Below are 21,942 nucleotides of genomic sequence, written 5' to 3' on the forward strand. Positions count from 1 at the left end.
GCACACGGGACAAAATGAGGTACTTATGCCTGACTATCTCAGTGATCCATCAGACCCAACAGGGTCCGCAAGGCTCCTGAGCTCCTTCCCTTGCCTGATAGGTATGGACTGAGCATCTGGACCCACAAAAATTCCAGGGCCAAGAGGGAGCACCAGAATCAGGAAAGGCACCCCCAGTACTAGCTAGATGTCATCTGTCTGAACTCTGGGAGTCCTTTGTTGTCGCCTTATGCCCTGCTCTCTCTCCCAGGTCACCACATCCTTCCTCGTATTTCTCCGCTGTGCCTGCAAGGTGAACACGGCTCCCTTTCCAGCCAGCTGCCCTGCTGTGGAGCCTGCCAGGAAAAGCCTGGCACGTTCCCACAGCTTTCCCTGCTCTCAGGCCACTGCAGAGGGAGCTCACCATGGTCAGACAGGCCTGAAGACAAGGATAGCAGGAAGTCTGGAGCAGTGTGGCCCTAATCTCCGGGTAGCAGGGTAGAGGGCACTCTCCTGTGGAGCCCCAGAGAGCAGGGACCACCCTGCCTTCTTCCTGACCTCTCTCATGCTTTTCCTGGGCCTGCCAATGACAGCCACACTCACTGCCAGGGATATGCAGGATGCTGAGGGGCAGGTGGTCACAGCCATGTTCACGTTCCCGTAGCTCTCTCTTAGAAAGGACAGAGAAACTCTGACCTTGAGGGCTTGCCTGCAATATCACTTCCTCTGTCGCACCCTCATGTGGGAAACTTCTCCCCAGCTGGTGTCTCCTTTTCTCCTTTGTCAATTCTAGGCTTCTCAGAATGCCACCAGTCTGAACTGCCAGCTACCCTGGGCACTGATTTTCTCTAACCGTATCTAAAATGCTTCAGAGGACCAAGTGTCCCTTATTTAGATTGTGGCATCCTGTCCCCTTTCTCAACTGTAGCTGCATTCTCTACGCTGCAGTCCCCAATACCATCCAGACCAAGGGAGCTCCCCAACCTCTTCATCCTCTACCTTCTCTTCTCCTCCATCATGCCTGTGTCTGCCTCACATCTGCTGCCCCCCTCATCACCCATGACTCCCCAACTCCTCCTCCAGCTAGAAGGAGTCCTACCATCTCCCATGACATCCCCAGAAGCTTGTGTACAAAGGTGCAAGGGAAATGTTGGTCCCCTCACGCCTGCTCTGAGGTCACTGCTCTTTCCTAAAGCAGAGATCAGCAGTGTACGGAGTTACACGGACCAGAGGCTGCCGACTGCTGGCCAAGATAGAATCGGACCCAACGTGTGCTTTGTTTGCCTAGCACGGAGTTGGTAAAATTTGTCTTTTGGGGTCCTGCAAGGTGGCCCACTAGGTAAAGGCACTGGCCATGCAAGCCTGAAAACCCAACTTCAATCGCTAAAACTGACAAGGTGGGAGGAGCGGCTGGGGAGATGCCTCAGTGGTTAAAGAGTTTGCTGTGCAAGTGTGAGAACCAGAGAACTGAGATTCCCAGAACCCACATAAATGCTGAGTAGGAACAGTGGCCCACCTGCAGTTCCAACCTCAGAAGACAGAGATAGGATCCCCAGAGCAAGCTGACTAGCAAGACCAGTCATATCAGCAAGCTCTGGGTTTGATTGAGAGACCTTTCCTCAATGAATAAGATGGGAAGCTATGGAGGATGTTTCCTGATGTTAACCTTTAGCCTACACACACACACACACACACACACACACACACACACACACACACACACACTGCACCAAAATGGGGTGGAAGAAAGGTAGAATTAAAAAGGATAGAATCAACACTCAAAAGCTGTCTTCAGACCTCATCATCCACACACAAACAATAATAAATGTAAAAACTTTCTCTGTATCAAGGCCCGTAGGTTGGGCCCATGCTCTCCAGCTCCTGTAGCCATCCATGTGCCTTTTCTGCCAGGGCCCTGAAAACACTGGTTGTGACCCCTGTGGCTACACACATTTCCATCATTGCTCTGGGCACACACCAGCTTGGACTTTGGGGCTCTACTTTCCTTACCCTTGCATCCAAAGCCAAGTTCTCTGGAAGAGATGACCATGGCACTCTTAATCCTTTTTTCTCTGTCTCTCTCTCAACATAAAACACCTTCTCACCACATTGTCACACAAAATATCTTCTCATCCCCTTGTCACTCAAGAAACACAAGAAAAGGTCCTGATATTTCCATGGCTCGAATAAGCTGTGAGTGGAACTGGGCTAAATGACCACTCCCATCTGCCCCCCTTCCACGTGCCTTGCTTCCTACCTGGCAGTTTCTTGGATACAGGGGGGGCCTACTCTTTCTCCTTCAGGTCAGGCCATTTTTCTCTCTTCTCATAGGCCAGCAGCTCCCTTGCCCAGCCTTCTAAGAAGTTCCCAAGTCACTGCCTTTGACACTGAGCCCTGTCTGTCTTCAAAGCCTTCTCCAGTTCTACCATGTATTTAATTTCTCATCTTGAATCATCCTTGTTCCCTAGTACCTGGGAAGGATCTGGAGTCTGGGCCTGGGCCCAACAGAGAGAAAGCTATGTTCATAACTATATACTACTGTTTTTTTTAAAAAATAATTTATTTAAACTTATTTTATGTGCATTGGTGTGAAGGTATCAGATCCCCTAGAACTGGAATTACAGACAGTTGTGAGCTGCCATGTGGGTGCTGAACTCAGGACCTCTGGAAGAGCAACCAGTGCCCTTAACCACTAAGCCAACTATCCAGCCCCTGTTACTGCCATGCTTCACGTTGGGTATCCTGGCCTGTGGTTCCCTGAATCACAATGTGTGTGTGCATGGGTGGGGGGGGAGTTGGTTTTACTTGCTTTTTTGAGACAGGGTCTCATTCTATAGACCAGGCTGGCCTTGAACTCATGGAGATCTGCCTGCCTCTGCTGTGATCAAAGGTATGCACCTCCATGCCTGGTATAGATCATAGTTTTGGGGGAAAGTATGTATCTGGAAGAGTATAGTCTTGGCTACTGATTTGACTGGTCCCTAACCAGTCCTGCCAACAGGGCTTGGGCTCATGTCAAAGTAAGGATGAACATGTGATCACAAAAGTCTCCATCACAAAGGTGTCGCCACAGAGGCAAAGACTCTTGCATTGGGGTTAACTGGACTGAGGGAATATTGTAAGATAAACAAAACATGATGGAAAACTTGACCCCAGGTTGTCTAAACTGTGAAGTGGAACCACCTTCAGCCCAACTCTATGGCTGTTACCACTCCAGGCAATAACCCAAATGACTGACTTGTGATTAACCATCTGAGCCAAGGACAAGGTGCCCAGCCTTGTACTGTAACAACAGGTCACATACCAGGGACTGTTTTCTTTGTTCTCTTGACCTCAGAGACCTGGACCGAAGGGTAGATAGAGGTAGACACACAAGCATGCACAATCTCCCACACAGAAGGTAACAGCCTTTACTCCTATATACCATGGTGCATACATTCTACCTGCACCTCGAGAGCATCGAACCCCAAAACATGACCGACAAGAGGAAACCGTCTCTGCCCAGTGGCGGCAGATAATTCCAGGAGACAACTTCTCTCCAACTAATGTTTCCCTTACTTGGGTACTGGTTGAGAGGCACCAGTCTTCAGGTTTCAGGAACCCTTCTGCCTTCTCGGGGCGCTTCATTGACCATAGATGCCTCCACCCTGTGAACCTGAGTTCTGGACATCTCGTCTGATGGGGAAGGAGGTATGAAAAGACACAACAGTAATCTAGAAAATTGGCAGGTCAGTTGGGCGCCGTCTACTGGAGTCTTTTAAGGACATGGAAAGTGGCTTCTTCTCAATGTGTACATTCTCCTCTTAATGGGAGAACTGCGATGCAGCCCCAGATAGCATCAAGGAGGGGCTCAGGGAAGCCCTGAGTACCAAGGCCCTGCCGCGTAGCCAAGTCTGCTGCTGTAGGAAGCTGGGAGTGGACAAGGGCCCCTGGGTTAAAGTATTCCTTCTTCAGTCCTGCCGAGAAGACTGAGAAGCAGGGCCTCCGTCCCCTATGGGCTCATGGGAACCCCCCTCTCCAGAGTGCAGGCTTTGGGGACAATGATTCATCTCTGCTGGTTGCTACTGCTTTTCTCTCTAAGGCTGTGATGATCTGGTCCTCAAGTCTATCCCATCATGTTAGCAATCGAGCCACCCTCTGAGTACCACACAACCACTCCCCAGCCGCCCTCTAGGGCACGTGTGCCCACCACCCCAACATGCAATGTTGCCTCTCCCTCCTGGGGTTGACGACACAGCAAGCCTTGCCTGTGCCAGTAAGCATGCGCAGCCCTGCCTTCCCAGCCTCTCCTTCTCCAGGACCCCCTGCTTCCCTTCTCAAGAAGCTGTTCCTGCCTGGCACCATCCCCACTTGGCTAGTTCCCCTCGTGGCCCCTCTATTGAACTGTTGTGTTGTCCATTTCCCTGGGACAAAGGGCTCTGGTTACAGAGTTATTGATTGGTTTCATGCAGACAGATGGGCCCTTCCTGGCTCCCATCGAAATCCCTGGCTGTATGGGCTGATTGTTGCCTCCCAGGGTGTAGGATTGCACCAGAGACCACCCTCCACGCAGTCTCCTTTGCTCGGGCTGTGGATGGTAATAAATGGAGTCAGCCTGAGCGATAATAAAAGCAATCCAGTAGAGTTACCTGTGCAGACACAAGATTTATGCCTCTTCATATTTGATGTGATTGCTTTATTGAGTTCTCAGAAAGTTGGGACTTTATTTGTTTATTTTGGGGTTCACCCTCTCTTTTCCTCTTTACATCACCTTCTAAACCCAACCTGGAGTTTTTAAGATAACCCCTCATCCTTACTTCTCAAAAGTTGCCAGCTGAGGTAGGAACTCAAGGCAACCAACCAGTGGAAACCTGTAGCTAGAGTTTTCCTGCCTGGCCCACAGTCAGAACAAATTTCTCTCACCTACCAGTAGCTCAAACCAGCAGCTGCCGCTCATTTGAGAGAGACAATTAGGAAGCTGTTTTTAGCTCCGTTTTAGAATCTTTTTTCTCAGTTTTTAGGTGGAAACTCTTGCCCCACGTTGGAAGCCATTTTGTTTTGTACTAGCAAAGGCTAAATCCACCACACAGCTTAATGTGCCACTTGCAGAGGCCTCATTCCTGCCATACTGCAGGTCGAGCATGCACGCACGCCAATATAAGTCTCTGTGTTTACTTGGTCGGGTCTGAGTGGCTGTGGGACTGGCAGGTTTGAGAGATTTGTCCTGACTGTGGGCCAGGCAGGAAAACTCTAGCAACAAAAACCCATGAGCCAATCATCAGGGGATCGTCAGACCCGGAAGCCCAAAACAATCTTCTAAATTCAATCCCAGAACCCATGTGATAGAAGGAGAGTGCCAGCTCCTGCAAGCTGTCCTCTGACCTCCACCTGAGTACTGTTCTAGGTGTGCAACACACACACACACACACACACACACACACACACTAAATAAAGATGAAATGTGAAACATTAAAAACACAAGAAACAGATCAACAGCCATGCCTGTCTCACATGCCTCTCTAAGTATGGGTGAGCAGAACAGCAGAGACTCTCTCTAGGAAAAATGGGCGAGCATGGCTTTGAAACAGAAACCACGGAGAAGATGCTACTTGCAGCCCCTATCTGAAAGGCCTAGAGCCCCTTATTTTTCTCATCCCTCTTTGGGATGAAGCCTTTGTCTTAGGCCGCTGACTCACCCTGACTCTCTGTCACCAACAGTGGTGACCAATAAGCAGCCTCAAAGATCTGAGAGACGTGGCGAGCACTGCCACCCCCTCTGCCAAGCCTGGTCCAAGAGTCAAGTCTCGGGGATCTAGATCTGAGTCTCAGAGGCAGGAACAGACGTGTTGCTCTACAATGTGTCTCCAGAATTCCCATGGCTGTGATCAGTGACTATCAGCTCACTTGGGAAAACAAGTGGTAGACCACTGCCCACCCCAGACCAGTGACAATGTCTGAGAATGGCACAGCAGGGGACACCGGGGTGACCTGACTGGCAGTGCTTCACACAGCCCTGAGGCTAGGGTCTTCTCGAAGTCAGTGCTGCTACTGGAGCAACGTGCTCACTTCAAGCCAAGCAGGCTAAGGAAGAATGAAGGGGTGGTGATGGGTGAGCCCCGAGGGTCCACTGCAAGGATCTAAGGGTACAGAGTCCTTGACCCCAAAAAGTGTTGACTAGCCTCAAGGCCACACCCAGAGAGTCTTCAGTAGCCCTAGACTCCACTTGGAGTTCCTGCTGTTCTCCCAAAGAAGTGGTCTCTACCCAGGGCAACAGGCCAACCTAAAGACTCAGATGTATCATCAGGAAAATCCTTCGTGCTTCGTCAATAACTCAACCTGACCGGGCAACTTTCCTCCTCTTTTAGTACGTGGATCTTCCATCTCTTCCCTGCCCACAGGTCATTTCCCATGCCAGGTTTCAATCTAAAGTTACCTGTTTACAAACACTGTCCCCAACAGTGGTGCCACACAAGCTGAAGAGCTGGTAACTCCCGCACTCAGCTGTAAGAACCCAGTATTTACAATGATTCAATAAACCCCACGACCTGGTCAGAGCCAAGATTTTAGCCAATGGTCTCTAGGTGTGGATGGTTCCCTACCACACCTTTGACCCAGAGAGGCATTTCTATGAGGCTCTGCCAGGGGAGAACTCAGGTTGGACAGCCAGGGCTTTATTGTGACGGGATCAGAGAATGCCAAAACCATTTTTAAAGCATGAAAAGCAATTTAGTTTATAGCCATAACAGCATATTTCAAGTGCGGCGACAGCATCTGTTTGGGGGAGGAGAAGACGAAAGCCTTTGGCTCAGGTGGGTGAGCAGGTGTAGACTTCCTTTCTTGCCAACGTTGGCTCCTGAGCACCCTTACTTGGGACAGGTATGTATGTACATATATACATGTGTGTATGTATATGTATACATACACAATAACAGCAACACAGATGGACACCCTACCATCCCCCAAGCTCTGCACTCAGGCACTCCCCCCACTTCCCAGTGCATACCACTCTACACACAGGGAAATCTCCAGCTGCTTCCTACAGTGAGTAAGAATCCTCAGAACAGAAAGGCCCAAGTTCCTGATACAACCAGCGCCTGCAGGAATGCCACGCCTTTATCAAGCATTTGCAAGAAACACCACTCCAGAAGAACCTTCCCCTTCAGGGCAGAGTACCCACAGGAATGATATTGATGATTGGGGTGCCCAAATGTGTCCCACTGACACACTGGGAAACCCCAACCAATTTTTTCCAAAGTATCGACCATGGGAGGATTCCTCCCAAAGCAAAATTAAAAACAGCCTGATAGATCCTGTTGACAAATTAAGCCTTAAGCCTAACTGCGGAGCCAGGGCTCTACTGTTGGTGGGTGGCTTCCCTGCTCCTGTGCTCACACTCCATGCACCTTCAGCAAACGCCTACCCAGAAATGCCTCTTTCTCCACACCCAAAGGAAGCCTGTGTGTACCTTAGGTAACAGGACCCTTGTGGCCAACAGCCTCTGCAACTGTCAGAGTGGTCGGGCTCAGGCCATTCTTTCCCTAAAGCTCATCTCATGGGCAACCAGCTAGTCTACTTTCTTCCAATTTGGTAGGTGCACCTTCAGACCTCTGGGATTTGATGTTAGGGTCACTTGTCCTCTGTACTCTAGGACTTCTTTTCAGGATGAAACATTTTCAAACTTGTGCCTAAGCTTTAAAAATAGCCCAACCATCCATGGATATGTGTTGGAGGGGGCGCGGACAGGGAGGGTGCTAGGTGAGGCCGCCATTACACCAGACCCAAATGAAGCAAATCGCTGTAACAATATATGTCTCGGTCCCTCCAAAGCTTGCAATTCCCATCACAGACAATAGATGTATCTCCAAAATAGTCCCCAGGGCACCGCTCCCCAGCCCAGTGACGTCACCCCCTCCTCTCAGCTACTCTTGGCTCTGCTTCCGTCCTGCCAAGACCTCAGTCCTAACTCACCACAAGGACCACCACCAGGTCTAGAGGCAAAGTCTCTGAGTGGCTCAGGAAAAAAAGAGGGGAAAAAAAAAAAAGCATTGTCCCCTCCCCTCCCTAACGTCACACCTGCCCCAATACCCAAGCTTCCCCAGCCTCTTGACTTTTAAATGCAAAGCCCTTATTGCTTTCTCAAAACACCCAGTGATTTTCTCCAGCTCTTTTGGAAAGTGTCTAAATGTCAAACAGCCACACATTTCCAGTACCTAGCTGAGCCAGGCCCAGGGAGCTGGAGAGTTTCGGAGGGTGTATAATTAGCCGATCAGTATTATGTTACCCTGTTCATAACTGAATCACCATTTTAATACAGATGGCACACACTGGGATAATTTCTAGGGTCGCCTTGCAGTACGTTACAACATGAGTGTGGCGGAGGGAATCTTCTTTAGCCAAGGTACATTCTACCAGCTAATTTTACCTGCTGTTTTCAGGATGATTTGGGATAATTCCATATCATTTGCAAAATATTAAAAAAAGATAGGTAATGCTGGTTGCAGAAAGAAACACCATCTGAATTATTAGTTGTTCTGATAATGGGCCTGTGAAGAGCTTCAAAGAACAACAGAGTGTGAAACTCTTAACTCTCTTCGATTGTGGGGGGGCCTGAGAATGCGGGGACCTGCTTCTGGCTGGAGTGTGACTGGCAGTCCTGAATCTCTGCATACAATGGTCGGACTGTAACAGTTCTGCAGCTACGAAGCCAGTTTGGGATCCCGGGATTTAGTACTGCCTGAGTGTTCTGAGGTCACCCCAGATCGATAGCCTGGCGCACACTGGCTGGGGTACATATGCATAAAGCATAACCTTGTGGTCTCCCAGATAGCACTCCAGAGCGACCTGGGGCTTAAGAGACCTAAGTACCCTGCAAGTTGAACTGACTAGAGCCTGCATGGTCCTAGTGTCTGAACCCATCATTATGGAAAAGGTTTCAGCCTCAAGATAGGCATGCTTGGTGGTGGGGGGCATCTCCCAAGAGTCAGCCACAGGGACCCAGCTCTCACTCCCTGCCTGGCATCCCAGTCCTTGTCCAGCTCCTCTACTCTCTGCCAAGTCCTGGCTGGTGGCTGGCATCTGCTCTGCAGGCCTGGATGCCAGTGCTTCTCGGCCGGAAATTTGTGTGGAGCTGGCTAGCAAGACCTGGGCTCCTGGGAGGCAAGCTTTGTGGGAGCTGCCTGAAGGGGTAAAGGAGTCAGGGTTCTGGCTGCCCCTGGGGAAGGGTACATGACTTTAGAAAGAAAAGTCTGTTTGGAAGCGATGAATAGACAGTGGTCATTTTAAAAGCTTTGCTATGGGCTGTGATTGTCTCTAGATCCCGAGGCGGGTAATCTTGGAGTCTTAATTACCACAAACACTTGGATTCATTTTCAGGACACCGGCGGGAGAAGCCTGGCAGGGAAAACCCAGCTCTGAATTGGAAAGAGCCCTGTCTGTCTGTCTGTCTATTTCTGCCTCTCAGGTCCATTTTCCTTGCCCAAAGAATTCAGGCTGGGAGCTGGAAGGAAGGGTAGGGGCTGGACAGAGCAAGGATGGGCCCTGGGAGATGGCCCAACAGGCAGGAACAGGGAACTGGAGTCCTGCCCTCCAGGCCCAGGGGGGGCTTTGCTCACCTGTTGATGGATGAGACGCTGGGAACCGTGTCATTGTCGCAGATGCCCTCCGCTAGCAGCCGGTCCCGGATCTCCCAGGCGAACATAGTCGGGTTCTGTCGCTTGTATTCAGCAATCTTGTCCACCACTTTGGGCGTTGCCACCTTGGGCTTCGAGCCACCAATCACTCCAGGCTTGATGCTGCCAGTCTCGTAGTACCTGGGCCAGGAAGGCCGTCGGGGTCAGCAAGAAGCCGGTGGTGGCAAGGGCAGGGGGGCTGCAAGCTCCAGAGCTGCTAAGCCGCTCTCCCTCCCTAGGCATCAGCGTGAAGGGAAAAAGGCCCTGTGTAGCTGAGCAGACTCCAGAAGGTGGTGACTAGCGTGGAAACGGGCATAGTAGCTAAGCGTGGATAGTGGCTAGAGCGGGTACCCCGGGAGTGGAAGTCTGGCTTTCCATTTGGGAAGCAGAGAAGGACCCATGCTGGGAGAGCTGATTCCACCTGAAGCACAGAGTCCCTTTGGAATCGGAACCCTCTTTTAGCCTTCCTAATGCTGCATTTTCTCATCTTGGGACCCCCTTCTTCCATCCCCATTCACATTGATTAGCTGGGGGAAAATCCCTCCTTTTCAGAATGTAGCTGCCTTCCTCGAAGGGCCCCGGAGCTGGGTTACGCTGGGTAGACGCTGCTCCACCCTCACTCCATGGCCTAGCCATCACTTGAATGTCCGCCTCAAAAAAGGGGCAGCCAGTCTTTTAAATCCCTTCAAGTCCGGACCTTCCTTTCCTGCCCGGCATCTCAACTTTTAACTAAAGCCTCAGCTGGGAAGGGAGGCAGCACCAGCCCTCACCTGCCCAGGATTTTGCTGACACAGCCATGGCTGACCCGCAGCTGCCGCGAGATGTCACAGGGCCGCACACCCTGGTGGGCCAGCTCCACGATGCGCTGCCGCACCACGTCGGGTAGGGGCCGGCCGTTCACAAACACCCCCCCGAGCTGGTTCACACCCCCGTGCCCTGCTGGGGAGAGACAAGAAAAAAACACAACACCCCACACACAGCAGGGACCGGCCATTAGTCAGGGTCCGAGGCCCGGCACGTGCGAAGGGAGCAGGCAGGGCTAAGGGGCATATCCCGGGGGGGACTCGGGGAGAAAGGCGGCTTGGTGGGCGTGCAGGAGACAGGAGGATTAGACATCAGAACCCCAGGCTAGCTGTAGGAACTGAGAAGCTGGGCTGGGGAAGAACCCGCCCCTCAGACTAGTGCGCTGCAAAGGAGAAAGTGCAGGAAGAGCAGAGGAGCCAGGAGAGAGAGGAGAGGCGAAAAATGGAGAGGGAAAATAAACGACCAAAGGGAATAATGTCAGTAGGGATGAAAGCAGGGAGCTAGGGAGAGGACGCACCGGGCCAGGGACAGTACTGCTGCGGGCTAGGAACCCGCCTGCGCCGCAGGCTAGGTGCGGCTTGGGTATCACAAGGGCTTGGAGCTAGATGATTTTGGAGGGTCGGGGTCCTCTTGACTCAGCTCAGCGGAGTCCTCAGTGTAGAGAGGGACTAAGTCAAACGCACCCCCTTTTCACCTTCGCTGCCTACCTCTCCCCTTGTATCTATTTTTAATTGTAATTGTATGGTTTCCTCTTTCCCTGTTTTTCCGTTTTGTTTTTATTGGAAGTTCTTTCTTCCTTCTCTGTTTTCTGTCTTCGGGTATTTTGGACCATATTTCCCCTCTGCATCCCTAATGGCTAAGGTAGGAAGAAATCTAGGTGGAGAAGGAACGGCAGAAGGGGTAGTGATTCGGTATCCGTTGCGCTCAGAGACCGCGAGGCGGCTAAGAGTCTCGCTCTTCCCGGCAGCCGCTGAAGAACGCGGGCTGCTGGGGTTCGCTTGCCTACCACGCTGCTGCCGGCTGGGGACCCCGGAGTCTCCCCCAACCCCAGGTGGCATGGTAGGGACCGCACCTGCGGGCTTAGGACTCAGAGGCACTCGGTGTTGCAGTCTAAGCCAGTTCGGGACCCTCTGACCCCTCTCAGACCTCGGCAGCTGCCTAGGAAATCCAACCGTAAGGACGGATGTTCCACCGGTCAGAGCAGAGCCCTTGGTTTCCAGTCCAACTTGGCGGGAGCTCCCAACCTGGAAGCCAAGAGAGCCACCGGGTGCCAGGCTCGAGGCCGCTGCAGACTGCCCCATTTTCCGCGGCCTAAAGCAGCTTGGAAATCCTGCACCTAGTGCGATTAACCTACAGCTTCAGTTACTCAGCAAGCTAACGCAGAGACTTGTAGCCGCAGTGTCCGGCCAGACAAGGTCGGCAACCTGCAGCCACTGCCCCACCGCCTCACGCGAGTTTCGGAGAAAGCGGGCACATCTCGCGCCCCCTTCATCTCCAACCATCTCATTCTGGGGAAATCAACACAAGCGTGGGAGAACACCCTGGCCAGAGGCCTCTAATGGAGTGGTTCCGGGAGGCCCGGAACCTCTTCTTATCTTACATCCCCATCCCCATGTTCTCCCCATCCTTGGTACCACTCTTCTCCCCTCCCCTCCCTACAAACCCCGACCATCAATAATTTAGGCCCCGGGAGAACTCGCGTTACCGGTATGAAAAGGCGGCAGCTGCGGGCAGATTAAAGATGAATAATTCAGCCTCACCGGGCTCCGGGCCCGGCCCCTCTGCCCCAATATATGGGAAGGGGATTGCAACCGGCAATCGGCTGGAGTTCAGGGCCGATGGTCTGCGGAGGATCCGCGCTGAATCAGGCCCGGAATGTGCTACTGCCGAGGGCGCCGACCCGGGCTGTAGCTGCTCGCCCGCCAGTCGGCGGCCTTGCCGGCCTGCGCAGTGCCCCTCTCCCTTCCTTCGACTGCCTTCTGCTGCCTTTGCTATCTTTTTGGTTTCGAAGTGGTTCCCTGAGACTGGCCCTGACTGGCGCGTCCCGGAAGCAATTCTCAAAAAAACTGAGCTAGGCAGTGGCAGCCAGGCTGAGACAGGCCGGCCGCCTTGGTGAACTGGCGTGTAGACTCGGTTTCATTCCCTCCGAAAAAGAGCTAGGCTTCCCGGCCGCCGGAGACACCCGCAGCTGCCCGAAGTCCCTGGCTTGGGTTTCCTTTACCTAGAAATCATTTCGGGAACTGTATTTTATTCCAGGAGGTTTTTTTTTTTTTAATTGTCCCGTAAAGTTAAATGTGTGCTTAGGAAACAAATAAACAAAACACGACTGTCTTATTGGATCACATTTAAAGCACAGATCGAGGCTAGGTCTAAAAAGTTACCTTGTGGAAAGTTACAAATTATCCTTAATTATTAATCTATAGATGGGGAGGGTTTTCTACTTAGAATATTATTTATCTTTTTAAGCAAAGGAAGATACCTGACAAATAGTTTTCCAAGTTAAAGACCTGGCATGAATTAGATAAATTCAAAATTCATTAAGACATCCTCCTCATTTCCTGTTTTCTTACCCCCCATAACATCCTTTCAATTTTCTTTCCTTGATTTCCCCTCGTTTTGATTTCTCTTCTCTTTCTCCTCAGCTTTAGCGGTTGTCTTTCTTTTGTTCCTTCCCTCTCATTTTTCCATTCTTGCTGACCCCCTGGCCAGGGCGCTGGCTGCATGGTCCTCAACGGGGAGTGGAGGCAGGCAAGGGAGTCTCCAGAACGCAGAGCGTCCAGGAGCTGCCTTGGAAGGCTCTACTATTCGCTTTCTTCCTGACTTTGACTTCTCAAAACCTCTTATTGTTTTTAGAACGATCACCTCCCTGGGCAAAGCCAAGGAAAGTGACTACCTTCTCCTGCCAATCTCGGGCTCCTAGCTGGAAGGGAAGGAAGGGCGGAGTGAAAGAGAGAGCACGGAAATATTTCAAACAAGCCCCACTAGGCTGGAAGGAACCAGAGAGGCTGTGAGCTGAGGCTCAGAAGGGGGTCACACCCCCAGGAGCTTCTCCATAGCCGTCCTGACACCGAGGCTGCTCAAGCTAGGAGCCTCCTCCTGATCAGCCACAGCTCTAAGTTTGAGAAAGGTAGACACGAGAGGAGGGAGGAGAGAGAGAGAGAGAGAGAGAGAGAGAGAGAGAGAGAGAGAGAGAGAGAGAGAGAGCCCGAAAACTGACAATTAATCCTCCAGTCCAGTCCAGGGCAAAGGCTAGGGAGTAGTGGGAGGCTGGAACCCGGGCCCAGGGCTATGGATCCCGCGAGGTAAGGAGGAGCAGGTGGAAAGAGCAAGCAGGTGAAGCACTAGGGGAGGTAGAAAGGCAGACAGAACGATGAGCATGGGGTGGTAAAAAGCCGAAGAGAGAGTGGCTGAAGGCATGAGAAACACTAGGTTAGAGAAATAGGCAGAAGGCAAAAGGAAGGGCCGGGGGAAAGCCAGTGTGGCCTCTAGGAGCCTCTGAGCGCAGGGGGCCGGGCCGCGCTGGGGCTAGATGGGTTTGGAACCGAGACAAGAGCCGGGCGCCGGTACTCACGGTGCATCGCGGAGAAGGGGTCTGCTTTGCAGTGCATATCCATGGGGAGGCAGAGGAGCGGGAGCAGCGCGGCCGCCGCCGCCGTGTCGCCTCTCAAACTCAACTTCAGGACTTGAGGAGAAAAGGAAGGGACGGTGGGGGAGGGAGGGTGAGCGGGCGCCCGGCTGCTGCGGGGCACGCGAGGGCGGGGGGCGCCGCGCTGCGCTCCCCGCCGGGACTCCTCCGGGCCCGCCGGGGTCTGCAACCGCAGCGGCTGCAACTTGCCACCGTCGGGGCACGCGGCTGGGCAGTCAGTAAAGCAGCCCCCGGGCGACGGGCTGGGCCAAGGGGCACAGGGGGCGCATGGCTCGCGAGCCAGCTGCGGCCGGAGCTGAGGCCGGGTGGGGAAGACGGCTCACTCAGCTCCCCTGGAACCCGGTGGCCCGAGAGGCTCTGAACAGAGAGGGCTCAGGGCAGGGGCGGCCCGAGGGCGCCGGGAGGGGAGCCGGGCCGCTCCAAGTGCTGGCGAGTTGGCGAAGTTGGCAGAGAAGTAGCAATCCCCGGGATGTCCAAGCGGGCGCCCGCGGGAGGGGAGCGCGCGAGCCGGCCCCCGCCCCCGGAAAAGGCAGGCGCACGCCGCGGCGGCCGGAGGGCCAGGAGGGAGGGAGGCAGCCTAGGAGCCGAGCGGCGCCCGCAGCGCTGTGCTGGCCCCAGGTGGGTTGCGGCTGCAAGAAGACTCGGCCGGAGACTGGAGCCTGGGCTCCCGGTGTGTGTCTCTCTAAAAGCTGCAAAGCCCCCTCCAGACCCCCTCCTCCTCCCCGCGCCGGGAGATGGATGACTTGTCAGACAAAGGCAATAGATTCCACCACTCTGTGATTCGCCAGCGCCGGAGCCCCGAGCTTCGGCAAGGAGGGCCCCGCGCCTGTCACTCCGGTGCCGGCGAGGGGAGGGCCGGGGAGGGGGAAACGGGAGGGAGCAGCGGGCGAAGGAAGAGGGAGGGTGAGGAGCGGGCCAGGGGGAGGAGGACTAGGAGCCCAGGATTAAAACTACACTGAGAAACGAAACTCGCCGAGAAGATAAACGTTAGATAAGGATAAAGAGCGGCCAGCCTAATGAATATTCAGGCAACTACAGAGGGCCTTGGAGCGCGCCGCGCCCCGAAGCCAGGCTCTCTGTCCTAACTCGCCCAGCCCTGCCATCCACCGGCCAATGCCCGCAGATCCCACCGCCCGCGGGTCCGCATCCTTAGTCCCAACTCGGCTGTCCTTAGCGCTGAGTTCCCTTCCGCTCTTCCCTGGGTCTTCCTTCCTCCATCCCTTTACCTCTGGTCCTTCCCTTTCGCATTTCCCTCCTGTGGTACCTTCCCATCCACGCACGCCTGATTCTCATTCCGGGGCAAAGTGCCCAGCAGTTTGTCCCCTCCCGTCCCACACGCGGTGGCGCGCACCCCCTCTCCGGAGTCTGGGCAGTCCAGAATGCTTGGTTTAGAATCAAACTAGAGGCCTCTGGCTAGGACCCACCTGCCTTGGTGGGACCCAACGGACGGCAGGAGAGCCAGGGAACTTGGCTCCTGGACCCTCGGGTAGCTAGGGAGGGGATTGGGCCGGGAGACAGTGCGCAGCGGCTTGTCGGCTGCAAAGGATGCAGCAGCCCAAGGCGGGACCAAGACGCTCTCTCTCCCCGGCTGGGGAGAAGAGGAGGCTGTGGACGCGGCTGAGCGCCGCCCGCCGCTAGCTCTGCGGATCCGGAGCGAGCGCAGCCGGCGCAGCACGCCGGCCTGGCCCGGCTTCTCTCGGAGCCGCTGGCCCAGTCTCTGCAGCCTGACCCGCGCTCGCTCCCTTGTTCGCTGGGGTCCTCTCGCACGCACTCGGCAAGAGAAGCCCTTTGTCTCCTAACTGGTTAAGTACAGAATATCCGGGAGATCTTTATGAAATATTTTCCCTCGTCTCATAAATCATCTTGGCACTTCAGCTGATGTTTTAACTCTCTCTCTCCCCCCTTCGCTCCCTCCTCCCAGGCTTCCCTGGGTCTGAGAAAGGGCGGCTCCGGGAAGCTCGAGCTGCCAAACACTGCTTTTTTGCCTGGCGGACCCGAGACTCTCGGCATTGTCTGCAGCTCCTGGAGCCCAGAGGAAGGACAGTGAGTGGATTCGTGCCCCTGTCCCTATGGCCCAAAAGCCTCAGCAGTAGTTGGGATTGAGGGGAAGCACCCACCAGACTCAGCCCGACTCAGACTGACTCCTACTGGGCATCTAGAACCCTGGTTCTAGAATCCAGGATGCCCTTACTCTGAGTGGGTTTCAGGCCAGGCTCAGCTGCACAGGATTCTGAGCTTTCCATTGCTTGGGGAGATGGGTCCGCTGGGACCTGGGCCTTTGCCCTGTCTCCCGGAAATTCCTGATCCTGATCCGATTAATCCAATTGCAGAGTAACTGCTGGAAAGTAAAAAACAAAAACAAAAACAACAAAAAAAAAAACAAGACAAAACACCTACCCATCTGTCCCCCACTGCCCGGACACTTCCCTGGGGCTGAGGACTAGGTTCCCTTGGGCAGGAGGCTGTAGGCTCAGGGGTCCTGCCTGGAAAGCCAATGCCTTCCTCCCAAGGCCTGCAGATGGAGCTCGCGGGTTTGCTTTGGCCTCAACCCCAGGAACCCGCACTAACTTCGTGTAGGGAACTAAAAAGGGAAAACAGAGTAAGCCAGCTCCCCGGCCAGGGGAGCCAGGACCTCTCAGGTGGTAGTAACTGGCATAACCTTGGCAACCTCAAAATTGGAGGTGGGGAGCATTCAAAAGGTTCCTATAGAGAGAAACCCATAAAGGAGCCCTTGCCTGGGTCTCCATATGTTGGGCATACATAAGTTACGTCTTGGTAAGTCTGAACTGTTGGAGAAACAAAAATGCGTGGAATCCCTCGATCCACACAGAAAGTCACACTTTTCTAGAACTCAGTGTATTCCTCTGTTTCGTATACTATGAAGTATGAAGATGGACAGTGAGTGTTTTCACATGCAAGGGGTGGGGTTGATCTTTGCATTTTGTAAAGAGAACTAACAATTTGTAAAGCATGTTTGAAGTTGCATCACACACATACCCTTCAGTACCCTTTGTATACACCCTCTTAGGAATGAGGGCTACTAATTGTCTAATTTCCAGGTAGCCTCAGAAGCCTCAGCACACCTTCCACCCCTTGCTCCTGGGACATCACTCTCCCACGGCTTCCCAGTCGGTTTCTGGATCTAGATAATCAAAAGGCAATCCGCCCTGCTGCTTTGGAAGTTCCGTTAGCCTTGCACAGCCTTCTCTTTGGACTTCAGCACGAAGGGCTGAACTGCAGATGCCCCTCCTTGCTGGCCTCTCCCTCCGACTCCCCTTTCCTGTCCTTTTTCTTTTTCTATGGGCTCTAACAGAAGGGGAAAGAGTAGGAAAAGAAAAGAAGAAAGAAGAGGAAAGGGAGGAAGGAAGGAGAAAGAAAGAAAACAACCCAACCCCAAACACAACCAGGGCTCCGACCTGTCAGGGTTGGTTGCTTTTCCCTCGTCTGCCTCTAAATGAACCTTTTCTCTCTAGTGTTTTCAAAGCAACCCTTCCACCCCCACCCCAACCTAGGGGCATTTACACTTCAAACAAGGCGCCCGCCTCCCTGCGGAAATTTAAAGGCAAATAAACTTTTGGGGAGTTGCTGTGATACCCATCTCGGGATTTGCTTCATTAGCCGCCTCTGTGCAACTGATCTGCCCAATAAATCTTCCTTGTGGATCTCAGCTCCTTCGCCTTCTCCGCTCCCATCTCTGCCATGCTCGCTTGGCGCCTGGCGGCCCACTCCTACCTCCTCCCTTTCCGACCAGCTAGGGTCGAGCTGGTTCTCTGCTGGAGCGGGCCTGCTCCGCTTGAGTGTTAAGTGTGCGGGAGGCTGTGGTCGCAATAAGAAGGCCCTCTTGTATATGCTTATGCAAAGGTGTCCCAAGCCGCGTGTGACTTATACCTCAGCTTTCAGTGTGTCTCTGGGCAGATTATGCCTAAGCCAAATGTGAGTGGAGATCCTGTCTGCTATCCCCGCTTGCCTTGGTCCCTTTTTATGACTCTTTTGCTGGGTTTTTGTTTTGTTTGCTGCCCAGGAACTTTCTGTCGGGATGGAAAAGAGAGTGACGTGGCTGCCACCCTTCTGCTCACAGGGCTCTGACCCTGGGACTGGGCACCAGGTCTCAAGCAGTTCTCAAAGGTGGCTGTGCTACGGGAGACCTGGTGGGACCGGGGCTGCAGCGGAGCATCCCAGCTGTGCCCCCTCCCCCGTGGCCTAGGCCTGTCTTTCTCCTTCTACCTCCTGGGGAGTAGCAAGGGGAGCTAGGGCCTGAGCTCTGACGGAGGGGATTAGAAATTCCGAAATTAAGCGTATCTCCCCAGGAAATGCTCCCCACAGCGCAGACCAAATTAAATGCATTAAAGTTGGGGAGGGGGTTGCTGTTTAGAATTAAGGGACAGAAAAAAAAAAGAAAAGAAAAGAAAAAAGAAAGAAAGAGGAAAAAAACTAGTCCGAAGCAAAGGAAAGCAGGATCGAAAGAGGGAGAAAGCGAAGGCTGAGTAACTACTAGGTAGCTCAGTGTCTTTTCTAGATTATGCCGTTTGGAACTCACCCATATCCACTAACAAAAAGAAAAGAAAAAAGTTCTTACAATCAAACTCTGGGTCGCACACCCGCGGCCCACTTGCCCTCCGAGTGAGTCCTTGGCGGGCGTACCCTAGGCGGTCCAGATCCCTGGCAGTGGGGGAACGCTCCGAGCCCCCTCTCCTGTCCCGCCTGACCGCCTCCCGCCAGCTGCCCCCCCACGCGCCCCTCCCCCTGCCTAGCCGGCTTTCTGGTCACATTGGAGGATTTTTTTTTTTTTTTTTGGAAGAGCTTCTGGTACAATATGGAGCACCATGGGCTGCAATTTCACACTCCACAGCACATTCTCCCTAAAGCTACTTTTTTTTTTCATCTAAGACCCCCTAATTTCTGCTTCCTCGCTCTCTCCCTTACCCCCTCCCTCCCTCCTGCTCTCGCTCTTCTTTTCCCGCCTTTGTTCCCAATATTTGGACACCCCACAAGAATCCCGGGGGTCCTGACTGCCAGCTGGCCCCGCCCGCCTAGTCTGTTGGTCCTGTGGAGGCCGCGCGCACGTGCTGAGCCTTTATCCTCCTTGGCCCCTCCTCCTCCCTTTAACCCTGCTTCCCTACATAAGAGGACCTAGCAACCTCCCGGGTCCTTCACAGCTCCTTTGAGGAGCAACGACAATACAAACCACTTGGCCTCATATTGGCACGGGTCAGCCAGGTGGCTGCCTGTGGACCACTGAACTATCGGAGGGTGTGTGTGGAAAAACAGTCAAAACATGGCCAGCAGACCCACAGGGTAGGAGTGGTGGACTATGACCAAAGAGAGGAAACTAGATGGGGAAAGAATCAAGGAGACCCCCATAATCCTGGCTCAGACCTGAATACCCCCAGTACCCCAGGCACCCAAGGAGGGCTGTAAAAGGACCATACACACACACACACACACACACACACAGCCTACGGGAAGGAGAAGCTGCCTCTGCCTGCATAGTCCCTAGGCTTCTCTAGACCCCAGTTTTCTCAGCTGTAAAATGGGGACAATTACACTTGTCCACTATGGAGCCCACCACTGGACACTTTGAAAAACAAGCACTTCTCTAGTAGATGAAGGGATAATTGTCTAGCTTTCTGAACACCTGGCCTCCACAGAGAGGGAAGGGAGGGATCTGAGCATGTAGGCCGGCAGAAGGTGGTGTTTTCCATCCTCGTACCCCACAAACGTTCCTGGGATTCCTCACCGACACTCTTTCCTGTGTTTCTTCTTTTGCAGACTCCCGCCCCTTCCCTTTCGACTCTACCACACCCATCCAGGTTTCTCTTCCCTTTTGCCACTCCTCCATTCCCACGTCCTGCAACAACAGCACCCCCACACACACACGCCCCCACCCCACCCCCGTCTACTGTAACCGCTAGATCAGTTAAATTCCTCACCCACATCCCCCAACAATCGGGTTAATTGTGACCCGAGGCGCGGTCCCCTTTGGGCCACTCCGCCAAAACCTTTGGCAGAGATTGGGGAAGGAAATCCCGTTCTGTCCGGTTGCAAACAAAGACTTGGGCGTCCCAGAACCTGCAGTCAACTTGCCAAAGACCGAGTAGAGAGGAGACGTGGGCAGAGTCTGAGAGGAGGCAGAGGGAGGCAGAAGAGGTGAAAAGCAGCACCCCAAAGGGGTGCTGAGACCACCGAAAAGAGACCTGCCCCCGGAAGGCCTGCAGAGTGGTAGGGCGAAGCCGGTCTCCATCGGGCCAGCTGCCCCCTCCTCCTCTGAGCCTGGGTGAGAGAGTCCAAGGGTGGCTGAATGTTGATGGGGAGGTAATGATTAACCCTCTTCTCAGCCTGCTGGAGCCCGCGGCTCACCGGGCTGTGGTGGAGGGCGACTGTGCTGGCGGATCTGGGATGTCCCCAGCGCCACCCGTCACCGCCACAGCGACTACAGGGACTGCAGAGGGAGGGGACAGGAGGTAGCCAGAGGTAGTTGAAAGGCAACTGAGTGTAGGGCAACTCCAGACGCGGGGAAGCTAGGGGTGGCTAAATAGCCAGGGCCCACACGTCGGGAAGGGAAGGGCCAGTGTGTGCGGACCAGGGCTCTCGGCCCTGCGGTGCAGAGGAATAGTTGGAGAGGGGCGGGAGCACCCGGGCAGAGTTTCCCGGGAGTTGCCGGGAGTCACCAAATCTGCGGTCTCGGATCCATCCGCGCGCCGCCCTCCCTTCCTGCTCTCTCAGCAGCTGTGTGGATGTGCGGAGCAGGCGGAGCGCGCCTGAGCCGGGAGCTGGTAAGGCCGAGCGAACCCCGCCAGCGAGGCAAGGGAGGCTTTGGGGGCACGGCCGCCCAGGCGGGGGAAGGGCTGCGAGGTGGCTGGAAACAAAGGACCGGAGAGGAGGGGAGAGAGGACACAGGGGCAAGAGGGCTGGCTGGGATGGGAGAGGCCCAAGAAAAGGGGTCTCTCGGGGACAGACCAAGGTTTGTACACGCCTGTCTCTTCCACCACGCCAAGCTCAGAGCCAAGACGCTCCCGGGGATCATGGCCCGACGACCAGTGGCCTCCGGTCGGGACAGGGCTTGTAGCCAGTTGCCGGGGGCCTTGTAAGGGTGCGAGCTTGCAGGTGACTGGGCTGGGGAGAGATAGGGAGGGGAGGTCCCTCCTAGGGGTTCAATTTCTGCATTTGGTGCTGCAAGCCTCCGCCCTCCGCTCTCTGCAAGCCCTCAGAGCATCCATCCCCTCAAACTTCGCTGAAGCAAAAGGCCTGAACATAATTTTTTTTGAGGTGCCCTTCTTTAGCTGGGAAGGGGATGATTTGGTTTGAGAGTCTAAAGTCCATCTGTATCCAGGATTATCTCTTAAGTTTCTGTCACTCCCTAGAAAGAAAAAGCGGCGAACAGTGAATCCCAGGTAGAAAGCGCTCAGTCTCAGGAGTTCTCCTATCACGTCTAGATCCGCAATGAGCTCTAGACCCACGGAAAATGAATACATTGATGAAACTGACTAACGAAGAGAGAACACCCTTTCAATGTCTAAATCAATTCGGAGAATTTCTAGTGTGTCTCCTTAGAGGCAGAGATCTCTTGGTGGGGTGGTTGGCTGAGCATGTCTGAGTGCTGTAAGGGGTTTTTAACGGTGGTGAAGGGTGTTTAGGCAAACAGCTGTGTTCCACGCGGGGCTAAGAAAATGGGCCCAGGATCTATTTCCAACGCCTCTCCCTCCTCACTCAGCCCCAGCCTAGGCTGCTCCGAGGCCAAGGCCTCCCAGCCTCTTCCAGCAGGACTGCCAATCAATCTTGCAGGTCAACACAGCAATTAATAACGGGGTGAGGAGGCCCGGCAAAAGAGGGTGGGAGGTGTCAGTCTGGGTCTTCCCCCAGGCTCTG

The 21,942-nt window shown here is 53.9% G+C and overlaps 1 protein-coding gene across 3 annotated transcripts in view; it reads right to left on the reverse strand.

Moving 5' to 3' along the window:
- Window positions 1-19,915, reverse strand: part of Pax2 (paired box 2) — an 86,180-nt gene extending 66,265 nt beyond the window's left edge. Inside the window, exons 1-5 of one of the 3 annotated variants that reach the window (XM_052713877.1) lie at window positions 19,908-19,915; window positions 19,090-19,106; window positions 14,002-14,112; window positions 10,397-10,565; window positions 9,570-9,767 (exon numbers count right to left, since the gene is read on the reverse strand). In XM_052713877.1, the coding sequence (XP_052569837.1) occupies window positions 9,570-9,767; window positions 10,397-10,565; window positions 14,002-14,112; window positions 19,090-19,106; window positions 19,908-19,915 (503 nt within the window). Of the gene's footprint in view, window positions 1-9,569; window positions 9,768-10,396; window positions 11,252-14,001; window positions 14,113-19,089; window positions 19,107-19,907 lie in introns of those variants that run through there. The other 2 variants (XM_052713878.1, XM_052713876.1) reach the window with 2 other exon arrangements.
- Window positions 19,916-21,942: the final 2,027 nt, after the last annotated feature.

Source organism: Peromyscus californicus, unplaced genomic scaffold, assembly GCF_007827085.1.
Source record: "Peromyscus californicus insignis strain IS unplaced genomic scaffold, ASM782708v3 Scaffold_4__1_contigs__length_199733344, whole genome shotgun sequence".
Taxonomy (NCBI): Eukaryota; Metazoa; Chordata; class Mammalia; order Rodentia; family Cricetidae; genus Peromyscus; species Peromyscus californicus.